Below are 19,405 nucleotides of genomic sequence, written 5' to 3' on the forward strand. Positions count from 1 at the left end.
TTACCTTGGCGAGAATCTGGGGCCGTAGTGCGGCAGACGATCTCTGTCGGGCGTGTCACGTGTGGGCGTGACACGACTGCACACAGATATTTGGTTTGTACATTGATTTAGGCAAATAAAGCGGCAAGATGCAAAGTTTTGATTGATTTGTTTGATATTCGAGCGGTATGAGGCAACGTATACGTAGGCGTAGATGAAAGTAGATTCAAAAAGAGACAAAACAAAACAAAATATGGTAAGCTAACGAACAAAATACGCACAAAACTCAAATAGATATATAATTATTAATTATGGTACGCAGCATTTCCAAAATATTTAGTTGAAAGTTTGAAAAACAAAAGAAATTCGTTTCCGATTTGAGAATTTTGAAGTACATGCGGAATCTATCTATTCTTAGAATCGGTATACAGTGGTAAGTGTTGATAACTCACCTTCCCTTGCGGGCGTTGAGTCCCTGGTCGCGAGAGCCCTTGAAGCTGTGAGTAGAGAAGGAGAGAGGCACATGGATTAGATCACAGTTTGAGAGCAATGCGGAAGAGCAATAGTTTTGTCAGCAGTGATTAAGCAGGCTGTGGTGTGTGTGCAGGATTGGTATGAGGTGTAGTAGTACATTAGCATCTACGGGGTTTTAGCACTACATTCGGGAGATTCTTTGGAGCAGCGATGGGGGCACGTGGAGGTCGAGTCGAGCGTGAATGTGCCACCGCTGCTTTAGAATGTCATGTGGGTGGGGGTTTGGGGAGGCGTTGGATGTTAGGCATTCACCACAACTGTTTCTGTTGCAGTGTTTCTGCGGTGGATGGTGTGAGTAAGTTTCTGTCAAACCTTTGACGCCTCATGCCATCGGGCGACTGTTCACGCAGATCGTGACTGGAGCCACGTCTGTATATCGATCGTTGATTGGTTGGTGTGGTTTTTATACCCGATACTCAAAATGAGTATTGGGGTATATTAGATTTGTGGTAAAAGTGGATGTGTGTAACGTCCAGAAGGAATCGTTTCCGACCCCATAAAGTATATATATTCTTGATCAGCATCAATAGCCGAGTCGATTGAGCCATGTCTGTCTGTCCGTCTGTCCGTCCGTCCGTCCGTCCGTCCGTCCGTCCGTTCGTCCGTCCGTCCCCTTCAGCGCCTAGTGCTCAAAGACTATAAGAGCTAGAGCAACAATGTTTTGGATCCAGACTTCTGTGATATGTCACTGCTACAAAAATATTTCAAAACTTCGCCCCGACCACTTCCGCCCCCACAAAGGACGAAAATCTGTGGCATCCACATTTTTAAAGATACGATAAAACCAAAAACGCAGAATCGGTGAGGATGACCATATCTTCTACAGTGCAAAATCTGAATTAGATCGTATAATGATTATAGCCAGAAGCAAGAAAACAATTTCATTCTTTCTCGCTCTGTCTCTCTCTAACACACAGGTTTCATGGTCGGTTTTGTTAATTGCAAAATATGAGTTCAAGGATCTCAGAACCTATAAGAGCCAGAGCAACCAAATTTGGTATCCACACTCCTGTGATATCGGACCTTGACCGTTTCGTGTCCAAATTTCGCCACACCCCCTTCCGCCCCCGCAAAGGACGAAAATCTGGGCATCCACAAATCTCAGAGACTATTAAGGCTAGAGTAACCAAATTTGGTATCCTCACTTCTGTTAGATCTCACTATAAAACGTATATCTCAGAATTTTGCCCCACCCCCTTCCGCCCCCACAAAAGACGAAAATCTGTTGCATCCACAATATTGCACATTTGAGAAAACTAAAAACGCAGAATCATAGATAATGACCATATCTATCAGATTGCTGAATCTGGATCAGATCGGATCATTTTTGTAGCCAAAAGCAAGAAATCAATTTTCAGTGGCTACGCAGCGCCCGACGTCACGCTCAGACTGATTTTCTGTCTCTCTCGCACGCACTCTTTGTCGTGTGGTTCAATATTATCGGCGTCTGCCGCAGGAGAGCCATACTGACTTAGTATCGGGTATAACTGTAGAGTTGCGGTGTCCGCAGCAACTCACAACGTTCCACCTCGTTTGTTTTGTTTTTGGTTTAATTTTTGTTTTTTTGGATAGGCAGAGAAAGTGTGCAAGACGTTGCGGGGGGAGTATTTTGATTTGGGAGTTTTGAATATTGTAGCAATAAAGTGGCGGAGTGGATACAAAAGAAAGCATAAAAAGAAATGGCAAAAATAAATACATATACAAAATAATAATAAACAATATACGAAGTACAGAAGTCAGTGGCAGCCACTGGCCTGCATGTTGGCCTACTCACACTGGCGTCTTGCCGCTGCGGGATGGCTTCCGAGCACCGGGTGGCAGCTGGCGCGGCTTGCAGGCGCGGTCCACCTCGGTCTGGCGGCGGGCCGTGTTCTCCATGAACTCCTTATGGTCCTCGATAAGCTTCTCCACCGGCGGAATTTCGTCCGGCAGCTGTTCGTGCTTCAGGTCTGTCAATTGTTAGACGATCCCAATTACAATTTTGTGTACAAGACATAGTCCTGAGTTACTTACTCAACAGAGTACCCTCGAGTCCGGTTAGCCATGCCAGCAGCTCCTCAATGTTGTCGTCCAGATCCTTGAGCGACTGCAGGTGCAGGCCCAGCTTCGACTCACGGTTGATGGCCCATTGGCGGACCTCCTCCCAGCGCTGCTGAATGATCGACAGCCAGTTCTTGATGATGGGAATGGCGTCCGGATAGGCCTTGCCTATCCAATGATGTCCTCGGCATACTCGAACGTCTCTGTCTTCTCGCTTTCAAGCACGCGCAGATCCTTCATGAACTCGATGTGAATGTCCATAATCTCGCGCGACACCTTCTCATCGTCTGGGGCATTCTTGGCGTAGCGCAGCTTGTTCTCGGCGTGATCCAGCCAGTCGAACAGAGCCTGGACACAGGCATTCAGCTTCTCAGCATCGACCAGGGCCACCTCGAGACGATCGCCGCGTTTGCCGACAGCACTCTTGACCTCCTCCCAAATGGACTGAAGCTCATCCACCTGGCGTCCCACCTCGGGATTGTTGCCCGATCGCTCTAGATCGCGTCCGGTATTTAGCACGCCCCGCATCTGAGCGGCCCGCTTCTGCAGGTCCTGCTCGATGTGCTTGTGGTGCTCGCACAGGCCCTGGACCGTCTCCAGGTCGCCGTGTACGGGTCCGTTCTCATTCAGGCGACTCTTGGCCTTCTTCGGCCACTCGAAGAGTTCGCCCAAAGCATCACTGAACTGGCCCGATAGCAGGAGGGCCTCCTCCAACTTGCGCTGGCGTTCTATACTCTTGGACCAGACACGGGTCCACTGCTCCTTGAGCTCAAGCAGCATCTTGTCCAGCACAGGGCGGTCGCCCTTGGGCGCCCGCTCCATGAGGTTTTTGCCAGTGCGCATGGTGCCGTCGTAGACCGTCTGCTTGGCAGCCAGCTGGCGATGGGTCTCCTTCAGCTTGGCGATGTACTTCTTGATCTTTTGCGGCTCCTTCGAGGCAGTAGCCTCCTCGATGGTCTGGTCTAGGACCTGCTCGGTCTCCTGCAGATACTGCATCATGCCACTCCAGGCATCGTTGAACTCACGTGCCTCCTTGTAGCCATGATCCAGAGCCCTGGTGCGCTCCGCTGCCTTGCTGACAACGCGCTCCCAGCGATGCTGCACGGAAACAAGCAGATTCTTGATAAGGATCACGTCCTGCTTTTGTCTGAAGTACTTGAGATGTGTGCCCTTCTTGTCCAGCAGCAGCATGTATAGACGCGAGAGCGAGAATGCAAGACACGAAAAGTCAAGAACCGCGGCTGCAGCTGCGCAGAGAATGAGAGATTCGACGCTTAAAGTACCGGAATTTGTCTATAAATATTCCAGCCGCACTCTCACTGAATTTGCACTTTAAACTGTTTTTCAACGTGCACCCAAATGTATTTGTTGGTAGTTAAACTACCCAACAACAAAATATTGTATAAATAATAAGTGTTTTAACGGAACGCGATTGAGCAATGGTTTTATATCACGTCGGGGTCACCAATGTTTGAGATGCCAAGCTTTTTTAGCACCTATGTGTTTCAAAAATGAAAAGAGATTTCGGGTTAAACCTTATAATTCGTATTTAATCTTGGTGGCTTAGCGGAAGCCGATTGCTTGCTATTGCCAGATAAACCTTATGCGAGATCGATATGCAACCAATGCGCAGAGGGGTTAGCATAGAACTAAACTATAGACGACGGCGTTAGATCAAAGTGATTGCCGAAGTGGCGGCAGCAGATCAAAGTAGTTGCCGAAGTGGCGGCGGCAGAGAGCCCCTTTAGCGGGAGAGCGCAGCAGCTCTGCAGAACGTCAACGTTTTACAACATAGGCGGCTCTCTCTGCTCATACAATAATAATGTTAAAGTTACGGTTATTCTTCAGCGGCTGTCCCGAACAAGTATTTTACAATATTTATATAAAGGGAGGGACACGCTCCAAAATTTCTCCCACTTGCATCATAATTTTTTCGTTGCGTTGTAGTTGCATATATAAAAAACAAAATAATTATGCAATACAAATTCTGTGTGTGTGTAGTATGTGCGGTTTCTCACTTAACTGTTAAATATTAATTAAACTTAAAGTAAAACTTTTAGTATATAATTAAATATTTTCTTTATGCGGCTTACATTTTTCACAATCTTATTAGTTGAATAACAGAACAAAATCAAATTTTTTCTTTTCTCTTGAATGCGTTTTAGTTATTTTTTTGGCCGTGCCACCTCTGACACGCCCCTGTCTGTCTACTGGACCATCAAACTGGCGATTTCGATGGTGACACATGGGCCCAGAGAGGTTTGCAACAGAGGCGCGGACATTTCATTCGAATGTTTTTAGTTTTTTTCTAAATATTTTTCGATATCTTTTTTGTTTTTTCTTTTTTTAATTATTGTGTTCTTGTATTCTTTTACTTGCCTTGGAGCACCTTGGAGTGTATTTTTCATTAATTTACGCATGTTTTCTCATCGTTTCGTTTATAAGTATATACAAATTATAATTTTAGAAACATGTAAAACTAGTGAATGGGGGTAAAGGACATTACAAATTAGTAGTAGCAATAGGTAGTGTAGTATTAGTATTAGTAGTACTCGTAAGTAGGTTGCTTCTCTGATCAACTTTGTGTGCTAACTATATGTCTGCGCTCATCTCATCTACATATGTATGTGTCTTTTACAAAACATATACTATACTCGCGAGTGGCATAAACGTCTATAAATTGTCTCGCTCATCCACTCCTTTGGGGCACTTTAAAGTTAGTCTCAACAGAACTTTGTGCTGTGTGTGTTCCTGCTACATTCATTGCATTCAAACATAAGTTTGTTTGTGGTGTGTATGGTTTAAATATTGGCATTCTTCGTCCTTATATTTTCTCATTTCTCCATTCTATAGCCGAAACGGTTCGCGCTTCTCCGTCGTTGTGGTACCGCGCGCTGTGCGATGCATTGTCGAGCTGAATGTCGGCTCCGCCGAACTCTTGCGCATACCCGACGGGGTCGTGCTTCCGCTGATGTTCCGCCTAAGGGCAGGGGATTGTAAAGAAAATCGGTTAGTCAATGGTTCTCAACTTATTTCCAAAGCATATAACAATAACAGAAACATAAGTAGTATAACGGTAGACTAGAAAATATTGTTGAAAATGTTGACTTGGAATCGAATGAGGGTATCTTAATCGGTATCCGTGATGGGCGGCTTTAGTTGTGGGGATGGTAAGTACAACAATACGAGTAGTTAGCATATAAGAAACCATAACCACTGATCATCCTGCGCTATATCATGTGATGCCTTATGACTAGCCTAAGCTTATGAATTTGTAATTATGTTAAGTGTTGTCTGGAGAGCGGTATTACCTAATTCGTTTGAAGCCGAAGCCTGTTAGTGCTGGTATACTGGATGATCTACTCATGCCTCCGTTGCTGTTTCAGTAAATATTGTTTTTTGTTGTTGTTTTTTTATAGGAAATTCAGGCATAGGAGGTTTTTTTGTGTTTGTTTTAGTTGCGTTCAAGCAAATTTCAAATTTTTTAAAATGCCAATTGGAGTTGTTTGTTAGCGTATCATGATGGTTGGTTGTTTGTTTGTGTGAGTTGTGTTGGTCAAAAGTTAATGCGGTAAACCGAAAACAATGTGGAAAATAAAAGGTTTAAATTAATAAGATTTGTTGTTTGATTTTGTGTCCCACTTTCCCCAATGTTCCCCACTCGGAAAAGTGCCATGGCCAAGCAACTGTCACCAAAATCATACCTTGTGGGTGCTGGACTGGCCGAGCCGGAGGCGGTTTTGCGGGTGATGGTGCTAGAGCCGTTCAGGCGACTGCCTGGCGTGGTGCTGGTCACTGATAGTCGCGCTGGGCGTGGCGTAGTGCCGCTGGCGGTGCTTGCTGTTGACGGTTTCCGTTGCGGAATGCGTGACGGCGTGTGATCGTCTACGGGAATAAAAAGAGGTATAAATTGTGCTTGGTCGTTTAATGGTGGCTTCGATCCTTGTCTGCTGAGCGGGCGTGAATTGGGCTTGGAGCCGGCACGAGAGCCTCCTGGCGTGAGGCCTGTGCGTGTGCTCGTGTAGGTGACCTTGCGCGGCGTGTACCGGCCCGAGGGTCCACCGTGGCTGCCCTCGTTGTCGCTCAGAGAGTCGGGAGTGCTGGCCGAAAGTGACGAGCGCGATGGCCGCGATGGGAATCGAGCGAACCGATCGCTCGCGGACCTGTGTGGAAGAGAGCTAACGATTAGATGTGATCTTTTGAACGATCCCCCCTCTAGACCCGCTGAAAATGGAACCGATTTAATTTTGATTCTCCTCCTTCTGTGGCTTCTCCGGCTCATCTTTCTCTCACTCCGCCGCCAATCATTGGACAATGGACTTACCCAGTGTGTTGTTGGATGACAATGCAGCACATGTGGACTCAGCGGGACCGAGCGGCTGGTATTGCATCGGACGAATACTGTGCCGCCGGCACCCATGTGTATGGGAAAGGCGCATGGAACTTGGTCTTGTGCACGGATTTTCTCAAAGATTGGCATTAATTCGGCCAAGTGCTCATCAGCTACATGTATAGAAATCAATTTTGGATACGTTTAGCCAACATTGAACAGCAAAGGGCAGCTGGCAAACGGCATATGATCATTTAAGCCATGGACAACAACCTAACAACCTAGCGCCTAACAACCTCAATAGCCTCGTGGCCTCATAGCCTCAGGTGCGTTAACGGGGTGTACTGTACTCTAGCATGAACTCAAAAGGTCGCAAAAACTTAACATTTAATCGAGTACAAAAATGAATAGAGAGGCAACAACAATATACATATATGTACGTATAAGTAAAATTATACAAATCGATATGAACGAGTATGTTCTCATGCAGATATACAACAAATCAAGAGTCGGCGGCGCAGCAGCTTTGGCGAGAGCTTTGTAAACAACACACACAACGAACGAGCCCAGAACGAAAGGCTTAAGATCTTACCTCGTGCCCTTAAAGGATGTATGGATGGATGGATAGAGAAGGTTGGTGGGTGGACAGGATTTGAATATCGGTTTCACTCTCCTGGTATTTGGTACTCATTACTCGTTACACGTTACTCGTTACCCGTTTAACGCTTCAGTTTCTGTTTTTGATTTACCTTGATGATGGGACCTTGTCCACTCATATATGGCGGCAAGTTGGAGCTGCCGCCATTGTGGGCATGGGGTGAGGAGGTGGCAGTGGCGGCTGCATTGGGCGTGGAACGTCTGGGCGTGAAGGCGGCCATGCTCTGCGAGACGCCATCGGCCAATATGAATTGTTCGCGTAGCTCAATGTTAGTGCGTCCCTTGGCTGCTCCGAGGCGGTAACAGTGTGGCGGTTGGCGGTAGCGGTTGAGGATGCGATTGCGGTTGCGATGCGAATGGTGGTTTTTTATATATATGTGCAGGTATGACCGTTAGCACACACACGCACATATATAGACACCACACACACACACACACAACACAAACACATACACGATAGAGGCGCACGAGTATGTTTTCGGGCAATGTTTGTTGTAGGGCGAACATATAAACAACAACAATAACATCGAAATATCGTTACCGCAAGGTAGTATTGTTACATATTTTCAGTGTTTTTGGTATGTTTGGTATTTTTTGTGGGCACAGGCGGGTGCATCGGGCGTGGGAGTGGGCGGCGCAAGCGAAGAGTATACATATTTATCGGGATCATTTATTCAATATTCAATCATTTTCGGTATTTCGGTTAAATAAATAACGGAAAAGTACCATTTGGAAAAAAAGAAAAAGGGGGAAACATAAAATTTGATTAGTAAAAAACGAAACAAAAACAAATACACAAATTCAATTGTTAACTAATTTGGCAAATAGAAGTAGCAGACGAGACGCAAAACGAAATCTGGTGAGGCTTCAAACATAAAATGCGTGACATGAACGTACAGCCTAGAGCCTACGGTACACCGGTGCTGTTAGTTAACAGCAGGCGCGACTGTATTAGCTAAGCAGAATGTTAGTTGGAAAGTGAAATAGTAGGTTAACAAAATGAAAAGCATGCATTAAAGTAGATTTCTTTAGGTGTAGTACATATAATAGTTATTTTAGCTAACACTAGGCGTTGCTGGAGATACCCGGTTAATAGCACTATCTAAAAGATACAGTTGAAAGGTTGGCTAGTTATGGGTGGGAGTGTGAGTTGTATGGGTGAGTACAGTAAATGGCGAAACCCTAGGCTAGGCTGGGCTTTGGATTTAATTGGGTTTTTGGTTGCTGATTTCGTTTGGTTATTGTGTATGAGGCGGCATAGGCGCTGGCTGGATGGCGATAAAAACAAACTGATTATCAAAAGGCGCGCGCTGTTAATTTGTAGCTTTATTTAGGCAACTTTTGGACCAAAATTATAGTAGAGTAGATGAGGTTTAATCGATGGTCAGAACTGTTTAAAGGCTGTTGTTTTATTTTTCCAGGAGGTGCTGTTTTTTAGGCACAATATTTTATTGCTGGTTGGTTGTTGGTTGGTTAAATGATTATATCCGTTTGGTATTATTAATATTTAGCATTGAATCATAATTAGTTGCTAAGCACAACTGTACCTAGATGTGAAATGCATGTGATTTTTGTTTATATGAGATGGATGATCAAGATGATGCATCACATCTGGATAGACAAAATGCATGTGGAATGCGGGGTGGCATGTTTAAGATGTGGACTACAAGATTACACTAGAATATTATTGTAGATATGGATGGATATGGATATACGAGTATGTGGGCGATTGGGACTGGTTTACTGAATACTGATGATGCTTCATGGAATGGATGAAGATCAACAAATTTCGAAATTGTGTGTGTGTGTACGCAACACAACTACATATGGTGTTTTTGGATAGCTAGAAAGATTAGCCGAACCGGTTCGTTCGCAACTTACCGCAACAAGGATCGTTCTTCTGCAGGAATTCATCAAGGGCCACCCAGCCGCCGCCCACGCGCACCATAACAGTGCTGCGCAGGATGCGAACCAGGCGCAGTTTCTGCGAATCTCCAAACTGAAAAAGAGGAAATCAGGACCCTGTTGGTTGGACAGTAGTTGGACGAACTTACTCTGTACTTTCCCTCGCCCACTTGGAACACACGGAACTTCTGTCGGCACGTGCAGAGCATGACCAGACGCTTCACTTCATCGTGTATCTTGTCCGAGTCGTTGGCTGGCTTGCGCTCTTGCCAGTCGGGCCTCAGGGCGGCAATGAACTCCTGCCAGTCAATAAGGCCCTCGCCATTGCGATCGAAAAGATCGGCCACGGCCTTCATTTCCAAGCCAGATGTGTCGAATTCTGCCGTAAATTGAAGGCATCAGTAATGTACTTTCTGTATATGGTTGCAAAAAGTTGGAACTTACTCGTGTTGAGTATTCCGTCGATGAAGACATCGCGTGGTATCATGCCATTGTTGTCCTTGTCCATTTTGCGGAACAGATCCGTCAAGCGCGACTTCTTGTGATTCATGTACTTGAGGAACTAAGGAACAGAAACAGGAATAGCATAAATAATATTGACTCGGTTGTGCTTTTAGCTTAGACTGAAGCTTTGGATACTTACGCGCTTGCGCCAATCGTCCCAGCTAAAGTTGCGAGCACGCTCCACGTCCTTCAGATACAGGAGATGATCGTTGAGCAGACGCTGGCGCTCCCATGAGAGCATCCAGACATCGCGCCACTTGGTCCACAGAAGCTTGGCGCGTGGCGAACGGAATTCAAGTTCGGGTCCAGTGGAGCTAATTCAAAATGGAGGAGAGGAGAATGGGAAATTATAGCGGAGCCTAAGCCTGAGATGATCCAAAAGGATGATCCAATCCGAAACTACATAAGAAACCCGAGCACTAGACATGCACAGCTTGAGAGATGCACTGGAAAGATGTGTTGGGGTGCACTTACCTTGGCGAGAATCTGGGGCCGTAGTGCGGCAGACGATCTCTGTCGGGCGTGTCACGTGTGGGCGTGACACGACTGCACACAGATATTTGGTTTGTACATTGATTTAGGCAAATAAAGCGGCAAGATGCAAAGTTTTGATTGATTTGTTTGATATTCGAGCGGTATGAGGCAACGTATACGTAGGCGTAGATGAAAGTAGATTCAAAAAGAGACAAAACAAAACAAAATATGGTAAGCTAACGAACAAAATACGCACAAAACTCAAATAGATATATAATTATTAATTATGGTACGCAGCATTTCCAAAATATTTAGTTGAAAGTTTGAAAAACAAAAGAAATTCGTTTCCGATTTGAGAATTTTGAAGTACATGCGGAATCTATCTATTCTTAGAATCGGTATACAGTGGTAAGTGTTGATAACTCACCTTCCCTTGCGGGCGTTGAGTCCCTGGTCGCGAGAGCCCTTGAAGCTGTGAGTAGAGAAGGAGAGAGGCACATGGATTAGATCACAGTTTGAGAGCAATGCGGAAGAGCAATAGTTTTGTCAGCAGTGATTAAGCAGGCTGTGGTGTGTGTGCAGGATTGGTATGAGGTGTAGTAGTACATTAGCATCTACGGGGTTTTAGCACTACATTCGGGAGATTCTTTGGAGCAGCGATGGGGGGCACGTGGAGGTCGAGTCGAGCGTGAATGTGCCACCGCTGCTTTAGAATGTCATGTGGGTGGGGGTTTGGGGAGGCGTTGGATGTTAGGCATTCACCACAACTGTTTCTGTTGCAGTGTTTCTGCGGTGGATGGTGTGAGTAAGTTTCTGTCAAACCTTTGACGCCTCATGCCATCGGGCGACTGTTCACGCAGATCGTGACTGGAGCCACGTCTGTATATCGATCGTTGATTGGTTGGTGTGGTTTTTATACCCGATACTCAAAATGAGTATTGGGGTATATTAGATTTGTGGTAAAAGTGGATGTGTGTAACGTCCAGAAGGAATCGTTTCCGACCCCATAAAGTATATATATGCTTGATCAGCATCAATAGCCGAGTCGATTGAGCCATGTCTGTCTGTCCGTCTGTCCGTCCGTCCGTCCGTCCGTCCGTCCGTCCGTCCGTCCGTCCCCTTCAGCGCCTAGTGCTCAAAGACTATAAGAGCTAGAGCAACCATGTTTTGGATCCAGACTTCTGTGATATGTCACTGCTACAAAAATATTTCAAAACTTCGCCCCGCCCACTTCCGCCCCCACAAAGGACGAAAATCTGTGGCATCCACATTTTTAAAGATACGATAAAACCAAAAACGCAGAATCGGTGAGGATGACCATATCTTCTACAGTGAAAAATCTGAACTAGATCGTATAATGATTATAGCCAGAATCAAGAAAACAATTTCATTCTTTCTCGCTCTGTCTCTCTCTAACACACAGGTTTCATGGTCGGTTTTGTCAATTGCAAATATGAGTTCAAAGATCTCAGAACCTATAAGAGCCAGAGCAACCAAATTTGGTATCCACACTCCTGTGATATCGGCCCTTGACCGTTTCGTGTCCAAATTTCGCCACACCCCCTTCCGCCCCCGCAAAGAACGAAAATCTGGGGCATCCACAAATCTCAGAGACTATTAAGGCTAGAGTAACCAAATTTGGTATCCGCACTTCTGTTAGATCTCACTATAAAACGTATATCTCAGAATTTCGCCCCACCCCCTTCCGCCCCCACAAAAGACGAAAATCTGTTGCATCCACAATATTGCACATTTGAGAAAACTAAAAACGCAGAATCATAGATAATGACCATATCTATCAGATTGCTGAATCTGGATCAGATCGGATCATTTTTGTAGCCAAAAGCAAGAAATCAATTTTCAGTGGCTACGCAGCGCCCGACGTCACGCTCAGACTGATTTTCTGTCTCTCTCGCACGCACTCTTTGTCGTGTGGTTCAATATTATCGGAGTCTGCCGCAGGAGAGCCATACTGACTTAGTATCGGGTATAACTGTAGAGTTGCGGTGTCCGCAGCAACTCACAGCGTTCCACCTCGTTTGTTTTGTTATACCCGATACTCAAAATGAGTATTGGGGTATATTAGATTTGTGGTAAAAGTGGATGTGTGTAACGTCCAGAAGGAATCGTTTCCGACCCCATAAAGTATATATATTCTTGATCAGCATCAATAGCCGAGTCGATTGAGCCCTGTCTGTCTGTCCGTCTGTCCGTCCGTCCGTCCGTCCGTCCGTCCGTCCGTCCGTCCGACCGTCCGTCCGTCCGTCCGTCCGTCCCCTTCAGCGCCCAGTGCTCAAAGACTATAAGAGCTAGAGCAACCATGTTTTGGATCCAGACTTCTGTGATATGTCACTGCTACAAAAATATTTCAAAACTTCGCCCCGCCCACTTCCGCCCCCACAAAGGACGAAAATCTGTGGCATCCACATTTTTAAAGATACGATAAAACCAAAAACGCAGAATCGGTGAGGATGACCATATCTTCTACAGTGAAAAATCTGAACTAGATCGTATAATGATTATAGCCAGAAGCAAGAAAACAATTTCATTCTTTCTCTCTCTGTCTCTCTCTTTCATGGTCGGTTTTGTCAATTGCAAAATATGAGTTCAAGGATCTCAGAACCTATAAGAGCCAGAGCAACCAAATTTGGTATCCAGACTCCTGTGATATCGGACCTTGACCGTTTCGTGTCCAAATTTCGCCACACCCCCTTCCGCCCCCGCAAAGAACGAAAATCTTGGGCATCCACAAATCTCAGAGACTATTAAGGCTAAAATAACCAAATTTGGTATCCGCATTTCTGTTAGATCTCACTATAAAACGTATATCTCAGAATTTCGCCCCACCCCCTTCCGCCCCCACAAAAGACGAAAATCTGTTGCATCCACAATATTGCACATTCGAGAAAACTAAAAACGCAGAATCATAGATAATGACCATATGTATCAGATTGCTGAATCTGGATCAGATCGGATCATTTTTGTAGCCAAAAGCAAGAAATCAATTTTCAGTGGCTACGCAGCGCCCGACGTCAGGCTCAGACTGATTTTCTGTCTCTCTCGCACGCACTCTTTGTCGTGTGGTTCAATATTATCGGAGTCTGCCGCAGGAGAGCCATACTGACTTAGTTTCGGGTATAACTGTAGAGTTGCGGTGTCCGCAGCAACTCACAGCGTTCCACCTCGTTTGTTTTGTTATACCCGATACTCAAAATGAGTATTGGGGTATATTAGATTTGTGGTAAAAGTGGATGTGTGTAACGTCCAGAAGGAATCGTTTCCGACCCCATAAAGTATATATATTCTTGATCAGCATCAATAGCCGAGTCGATTGAGCCCTGTCTGTCTGTCCGTCTGTCCGTCCGTCCGTCCGTCCGTCCGACCGTCCGTCCGTCCGTCCGTCCGTCCCCTTCAGCGCCTAGTGCTCAAAGAATATAAGAGCTAGAGCAACGATGTTTTGGATCCAGACTTCTGTGATATGTCACTGCTACAAAAATATTTCAAAACTTCGCCCCGCCCACTTCCGCCCCTACAAAGGACGAAAATCTGGGGCATCCACAAATCTCAGAGACTATTAAGGCTAGAGTAACCAAATTTGGTATCCGCACTTCTGTTGAATCTCACTATAAAACGTATATCTCAGAATTTCGCCCCGCCCACTTCCGCCCCCACAAAGAACGCAAATCTGTGGCATCCACATTTTTAAAGATACGATAAAACCAAAAACGCAGAATCGGTGAGGATGACCATATCTTCTACAGTGCAAAATCTGAACCAGATCGTACAATGATTATAGCCAGAAGCAAGAAAACAATTTCATTCTTTCTCGCTCTGTCTCTCTCTAACACACAGGTTTCATGGTCGGTTTTGTCAATTGCAAAATATGAGTTCAAGGTTCTCAGAACCTATAAGAGCCAGAGCAACCAAATTTGGTATCCACACTCCTGTGATATCGGACCTTGACCGTTTCGTGTCCAAATTTCGCCACACCCCCTTCCGCCCCCGCAAAGGACGAAAATCTGGGGCATCCACAAATCTTAGAGACTATTAAAGCTAGAGTAACCAAATTTGATATCCGCACTTCTGTTAGATCTCACTATAAAACGTATATCTCAGAATATCGCCCCACCCCCTTCCGCCCCCACAAAAGACGAAAATCTGTTGCATCCACAATATTGCACATTCGAGAAAACTAAAAACGCAGAATCATAGATAATTACCATATCTATCAGATTGCTGAATCTGGATCAGATCGGATCATTTTTGTAGCCAAAAGCAAGAAATCAATTTTCAGTGGCTACGCAGCGCCCGACGTCACGCTCAGACTGATTTTCTGTCTCTCTCGCACGCACTCTTTGTCGTGTGGTTCAATATTAGCGGCGTCTGCCGCAGGAGAGCCATACTGACTTAGTATCGGGTATAACTGTAGAGTTGCGGTGTCCGCAGCAACTCACAACGTTCCACCTCGTTTGTTTTGTTTTTGGTTTAATTTTTGTTTTTTTGGATAGGCAGAGAAAGTGTGCAAGACGTTGCGGGGGGAGTATTGTTATTTTGGAGTTGGAGTTTTGAATATTGTAGCAATAAAGTGGCGGGATGGATACAAAAGAAAGTATAAAAAGAAATGGCAAAAATAAATACATATACAAAATAATAATAAACAATATACGAAGTACAGATAAAGTATGTACAGATATGCAGATACAGCAGTGCTACTACGGGTCAGTGGCAGCCACTGGCCTGCATGTTGGCCTACTCACACTGGCGTCTTGCCGCTGCGGGATGGCTTCCGAGCACCGGGTGGCAGCTGGCGCGGCTTGCAGGCGCGGTCCACCTCGGTCTGGCGGCGGGCCGTGTTCTCCATGAACTCCTTATGGTCCTCGATAAGCTTCTCCACAGGTCTGTCAATTGTTAGACGATCCCAATTACAATTTTGTGTACAAGACATAGTCCTGAGTTACTTACTCAACAGAGTACCCTCGAGTCCGGTTAGCCATGCCAGCAGCTCCTCAATGTTGTCGTCCAGATCCTTGAGCGACTGCAGGTGCAGGCCCAGCTTCGACTCACGGTTGATGGCCCATTGGCGGACCTCCTCCCAGCGCTGCTGAATGATCGACAGCCAGTTCTTGATGATGGGAATGGCGTCCGGATAGGCCTTGCCAATGATGTCCTCGGCATACTCGAACGTCTCTGTCTTCTCGCTTTCAAGCACGCGCAGATCCTTCATGAACTCGATGTGAATGTCCATCATCTCAGGCGACACCTTCTCATCGTCTGGGGCATTCTTGGCATAGCGCAGCTTGTTCTCGGCGTGATCCAGCCAGTCGAACAGAGCCTGGACACAGGCATTCAGCTTCTCAGCATCGACCAGGGCCACCTCGAGACGATCGCCGCGTTTGCCGACAGCACTCTTGACCTCCTCCCAAATGGACTGAAGCTCATCCACCTGGCGTCCCACCTCGGGATTGTTGCCCGATCGCTCTAGATCGCGTCCGGTATTTAGCACGCCCTGCATCTGAGCGGCCCGCTTCTGCAGGTCCTGCTCGATGTGCTTGTGGTGCTCGCACAGGCCCTGGACCGTCTCCAGGTCGCCGTGTACGGGTCCGTTCTCATTCAGGCGACTCTTGGCCTTCTTCAGCCACTCGAAGAGTTCGCCCAAAGCATCACTGAACTGGCCCGATAGCAGGAGGGCCTCCTCCAACTTGCGCTGGCGTTCTATACTCTTGGACCAGACACGGGTCCACTGCTCCTTGAGCTCAAGCAGCATCATGTCCAGCACAGGGCGGTCGCCCTTGGGCGCCCGCTCCATGAGGTTTTTGCCAGTGCGCATGGTGCCGTCGTAGACCGTCTGCTTGGCAGCCAGCTGGCGATGGGTCTCCTTCAGCTTGGCGATGTACTTCTTGATCTTTTGCGGCTCCTTCGAGGCAGTAGCCTCCTCGATGGTCTGGTCTAGGAACTGCTCGGTCTCCTGCAGATACTGCATCATGCCACTCCAGGCATCGTTGAACTCACGTGCCTCCTTGTAGCCATGATCCAGAGCCCTGGTGCGCTCCGCTGCCTTGCTGACAACGCGCTCCCAGCGATGCTGCACGGAAACAAGCAGATTCTTGATAAGGATCACGTCCTGCTTTTGTCTGAAGTACTTGAGATGTGTGCCCTTCTTGTCCAGCAGCAGCATGGCCTCGCGGTGTGTGCTCACGTCCTTCTGCAGCACCTTGTGCTCCTCCATCTGGGCCTGGATGGTCTCCAGAACGCGCGAGACGGCATCGGCATTCGATAGCTGCTTTTCGGCTTGGGTCAGCCACTCAACGAACGCCTGCAGGGTATCGTGGAACTCTGTGGCTTCCTTGAGGGCAATCTCCAGCTTGATCTTCTTGTCGGTTGCCCTCGAGACGACGGCATCCCAGCGCTGCTTCAGCGTGCGCAGCGTGTGCTGCAGATTGCTGGAGGAGACCTTCATCTGGTTCTGGCGCTTGATGTACTCCTGGCCCTGGGCCTGGATCGTCTCCACCTTGGGCCTGTTTTCATCCAGCTCGTTGTACACCTCCATGAAGCGCTCCAGTTGCTCTGTGGCCGTCTCTGGGAGGCCGCCCACAGGCTTGCTGGCTCCAATCACGGCATCCACATCGCCCAGCCATCCCAGGATGTCCTGCACCTCGGATATGTAGCCGTGCGCCTCTCGCAGAGCCTCCTCCAGCTCATGCTGGCGGTCGCTGGCCTTTTGCAGCAGCTGCTTCCATTCGTTGTTCAGCTTGCGCAGCTTCTCCTGTGTAGTCGACGCCTCGACGGAACCCTTCTCCGTCTCGATGAGCTGCCGGCCAGCATCGTTCAGCGTATCCACTGAGTTCTGGTGCGCCTGTATATCGTTCGCCAACACCTTCAGCTTGGCCAACTCAACCTCGAGCAGTTGTGGGTCCCCGGGTATCTGTAAAGGATTCAACCAAAGATTACACCTACTTCTGGCTGGGATTCGACCCGAGCTTCAGCTCTTACCGGCTTCAACTGATCCAAAGTGCCGTCTGTCCTGTCGATCCAGACCAGCAGCTCGTTCAGAGCGTGCTGGAATTGACCCAAGTGGAGGAGGGCGTGCTCCAGTTGCTTCTGTCTGTCGACCATGCCGCGCAGCAGAGACTCCCAGCGTCGATTAACCACCGACAGGGGCTCCCGTATAGATGCCGCTTGCTCGGGTGAAGTGCGTTCCGTCAGTTCTACAGCTTGTCTGCAAGGAAGGATTGGGCGTGGGATAAGAAAGGTCATCCCAGTACATAGACGTGCAAACATTTTAAGAAAAAGCAAGCGAAGCAATACAAATGCATGGCGCAAGTGTTTTGGGCAAACAATTCATGCAATTCTTGTACAAGTAGAGTACTTTGGGTGCATACTCGGGTAAGCAAAGACGCACGTGCCGCGACACCACAATACCCGGTACTCAATCCAGTATATATATAATCTTATGATCTATACAACTTTTAATATATATTCCTATCCTCTTTCCAACTAATGACAAATATTCGAAGTGCTTTCATACCGCATATTCCGCTACATCTCTCTCTATTCTTTTCTCTCTGTTTCCATCAACGAATTACCATCCGACCGTTATATATCGCTCACTCCGCACTACACGAGGAAGTGTGTGAGAGAGAGAGAGGGCGTGGAAGGGGTGTCATCGTCGAGAAAGTCTGGCTATAATAATGATTCGGTCTAATCCACATTCCGCAATTCGGTAGATATTAACATTGTCTATGATTCTGTGTTTTCGGTTTTCCGTATGTTACAAATTGTGGGTGCTACAGATGTAGATATCAGAGAAGTCTGCAAACAACATTTGGTGGCTAAAGTTTTTAGACTCTGTGAACTAGTCATAAAGACGGACAGACGGACCCCCACAATATTTGAGTACCGGGTATAAAAAGCAAATGCGTTCAGTTCACGCCTTCAGTTGGTTTACTCCATCGAGCGTGCACTGTGTAAATCTGTGGCAATCGAAAAACATGCTCGGCTCAGCTTAAATGAACCAAAGACCAGATCTTAGTAGATCCAGTGATCAGGTATCAGATATCAGGCACTTAACAATACACATAACGTGAACAACGAACGAACGAACGCACTAACGAGATTTTGATTGAGATTTCTTGCCTTTCTAGACCTCTGCCAATTCACACGATGATAGATACGACACCAGGGCGATAAAATATTAGATTTGGAAACAACATTGAATTGATTCGAAGGCTTTACCTGTTTAATGCTTCTACTTCAACCATATGCGGATCGACTTCATCCTTGAACGACTTGAGTTGTTCAATCTGGCGCTTGACGGCATCAATGTCGGAGCCGACGGGTCCCAGATGGCCAAACTTGTCCTCGGCCTTGGTGAGGAACTTGAGCAGGTTCTGGAGCGTCTCGTGGAACTCCATGGCCTTCTCCATGGCTTCGATGAGGTTCTCCTCGCGCTTTGCGTACAGATCCGTGATGTTGTCCCAGGCATTGTCCAGGTCCTCGATGTGCTTCTTCACCTCGGGCTTGTCGGGCTCGCCACACATGTTCATCAGGTTGCTACCGGGACGGCGCACCTGCTCGACCTCGGGCTTGGTCTGGTCAATCTCATGGCGGATCTCCTGCAGGGCCACCTGCTGCTTCTTGATGTCCTGTGGCTGGGCTGCCGGCGGCTCCTGGCTGGAGAGCGTCTCTTCCAGATCCTTGAGGGTCTTCATCACGCTGTTGAGCTGCTTCCAGAAGGGCTCGGCCACGCTCAGGATATCATCCAGCGAGCTGCCGCGCTTCTTCGTGGCCTTCTGCACATCGTTCCACAGGTTGTTGAGCTTCTCCAGCTTCGCCTTGATGTCGCGCACAGCCGGATCGGCCTTGTTGCCCGCTTTGGCAATGACATCGTGGGCCGCCCGCTGCACAGCGCTGAATGCATCCTGCCGCTTGTCCAGGTCATCCATAAGGGCGTCGTTGTCCTCGATCTGCTCGCGTATCTTCTGG

At 47.2% G+C, this 19,405-nt stretch overlaps 1 protein-coding gene and 1 pseudogene across 1 annotated transcript; both read right to left on the bottom strand.

The window, feature by feature from the left end:
* Positions 1–19,405, bottom strand: part of LOC117189973 — a 111,455-nt pseudogene that overhangs the window by 11,949 nt on the left and 80,101 nt on the right.
* LOC117189971 (uncharacterized protein PB18E9.04c-like) lies at positions 4,916–7,006 on the bottom strand. The gene is made up of 4 exons (XM_033395054.1): positions 6,878–7,006; positions 6,258–6,716; positions 5,865–5,930; positions 4,916–5,533 (listed from the first exon to the last, which is right to left on the bottom strand). Exons 1-4 carry the CDS (start codon positions 6,907–6,909, stop codon positions 5,401–5,403), a joined length of 690 nt encoding a protein of 229 aa, XP_033250945.1. The 5' UTR covers positions 6,910–7,006; the 3' UTR covers positions 4,916–5,400.

Source organism: Drosophila miranda (genome assembly GCF_003369915.1).
Source record: "Drosophila miranda strain MSH22 chromosome Y unlocalized genomic scaffold, D.miranda_PacBio2.1 Contig_Y1_pilon, whole genome shotgun sequence".
Lineage (NCBI taxonomy): Eukaryota > Metazoa > Arthropoda > Insecta > Diptera > Drosophilidae > Drosophila > Drosophila miranda.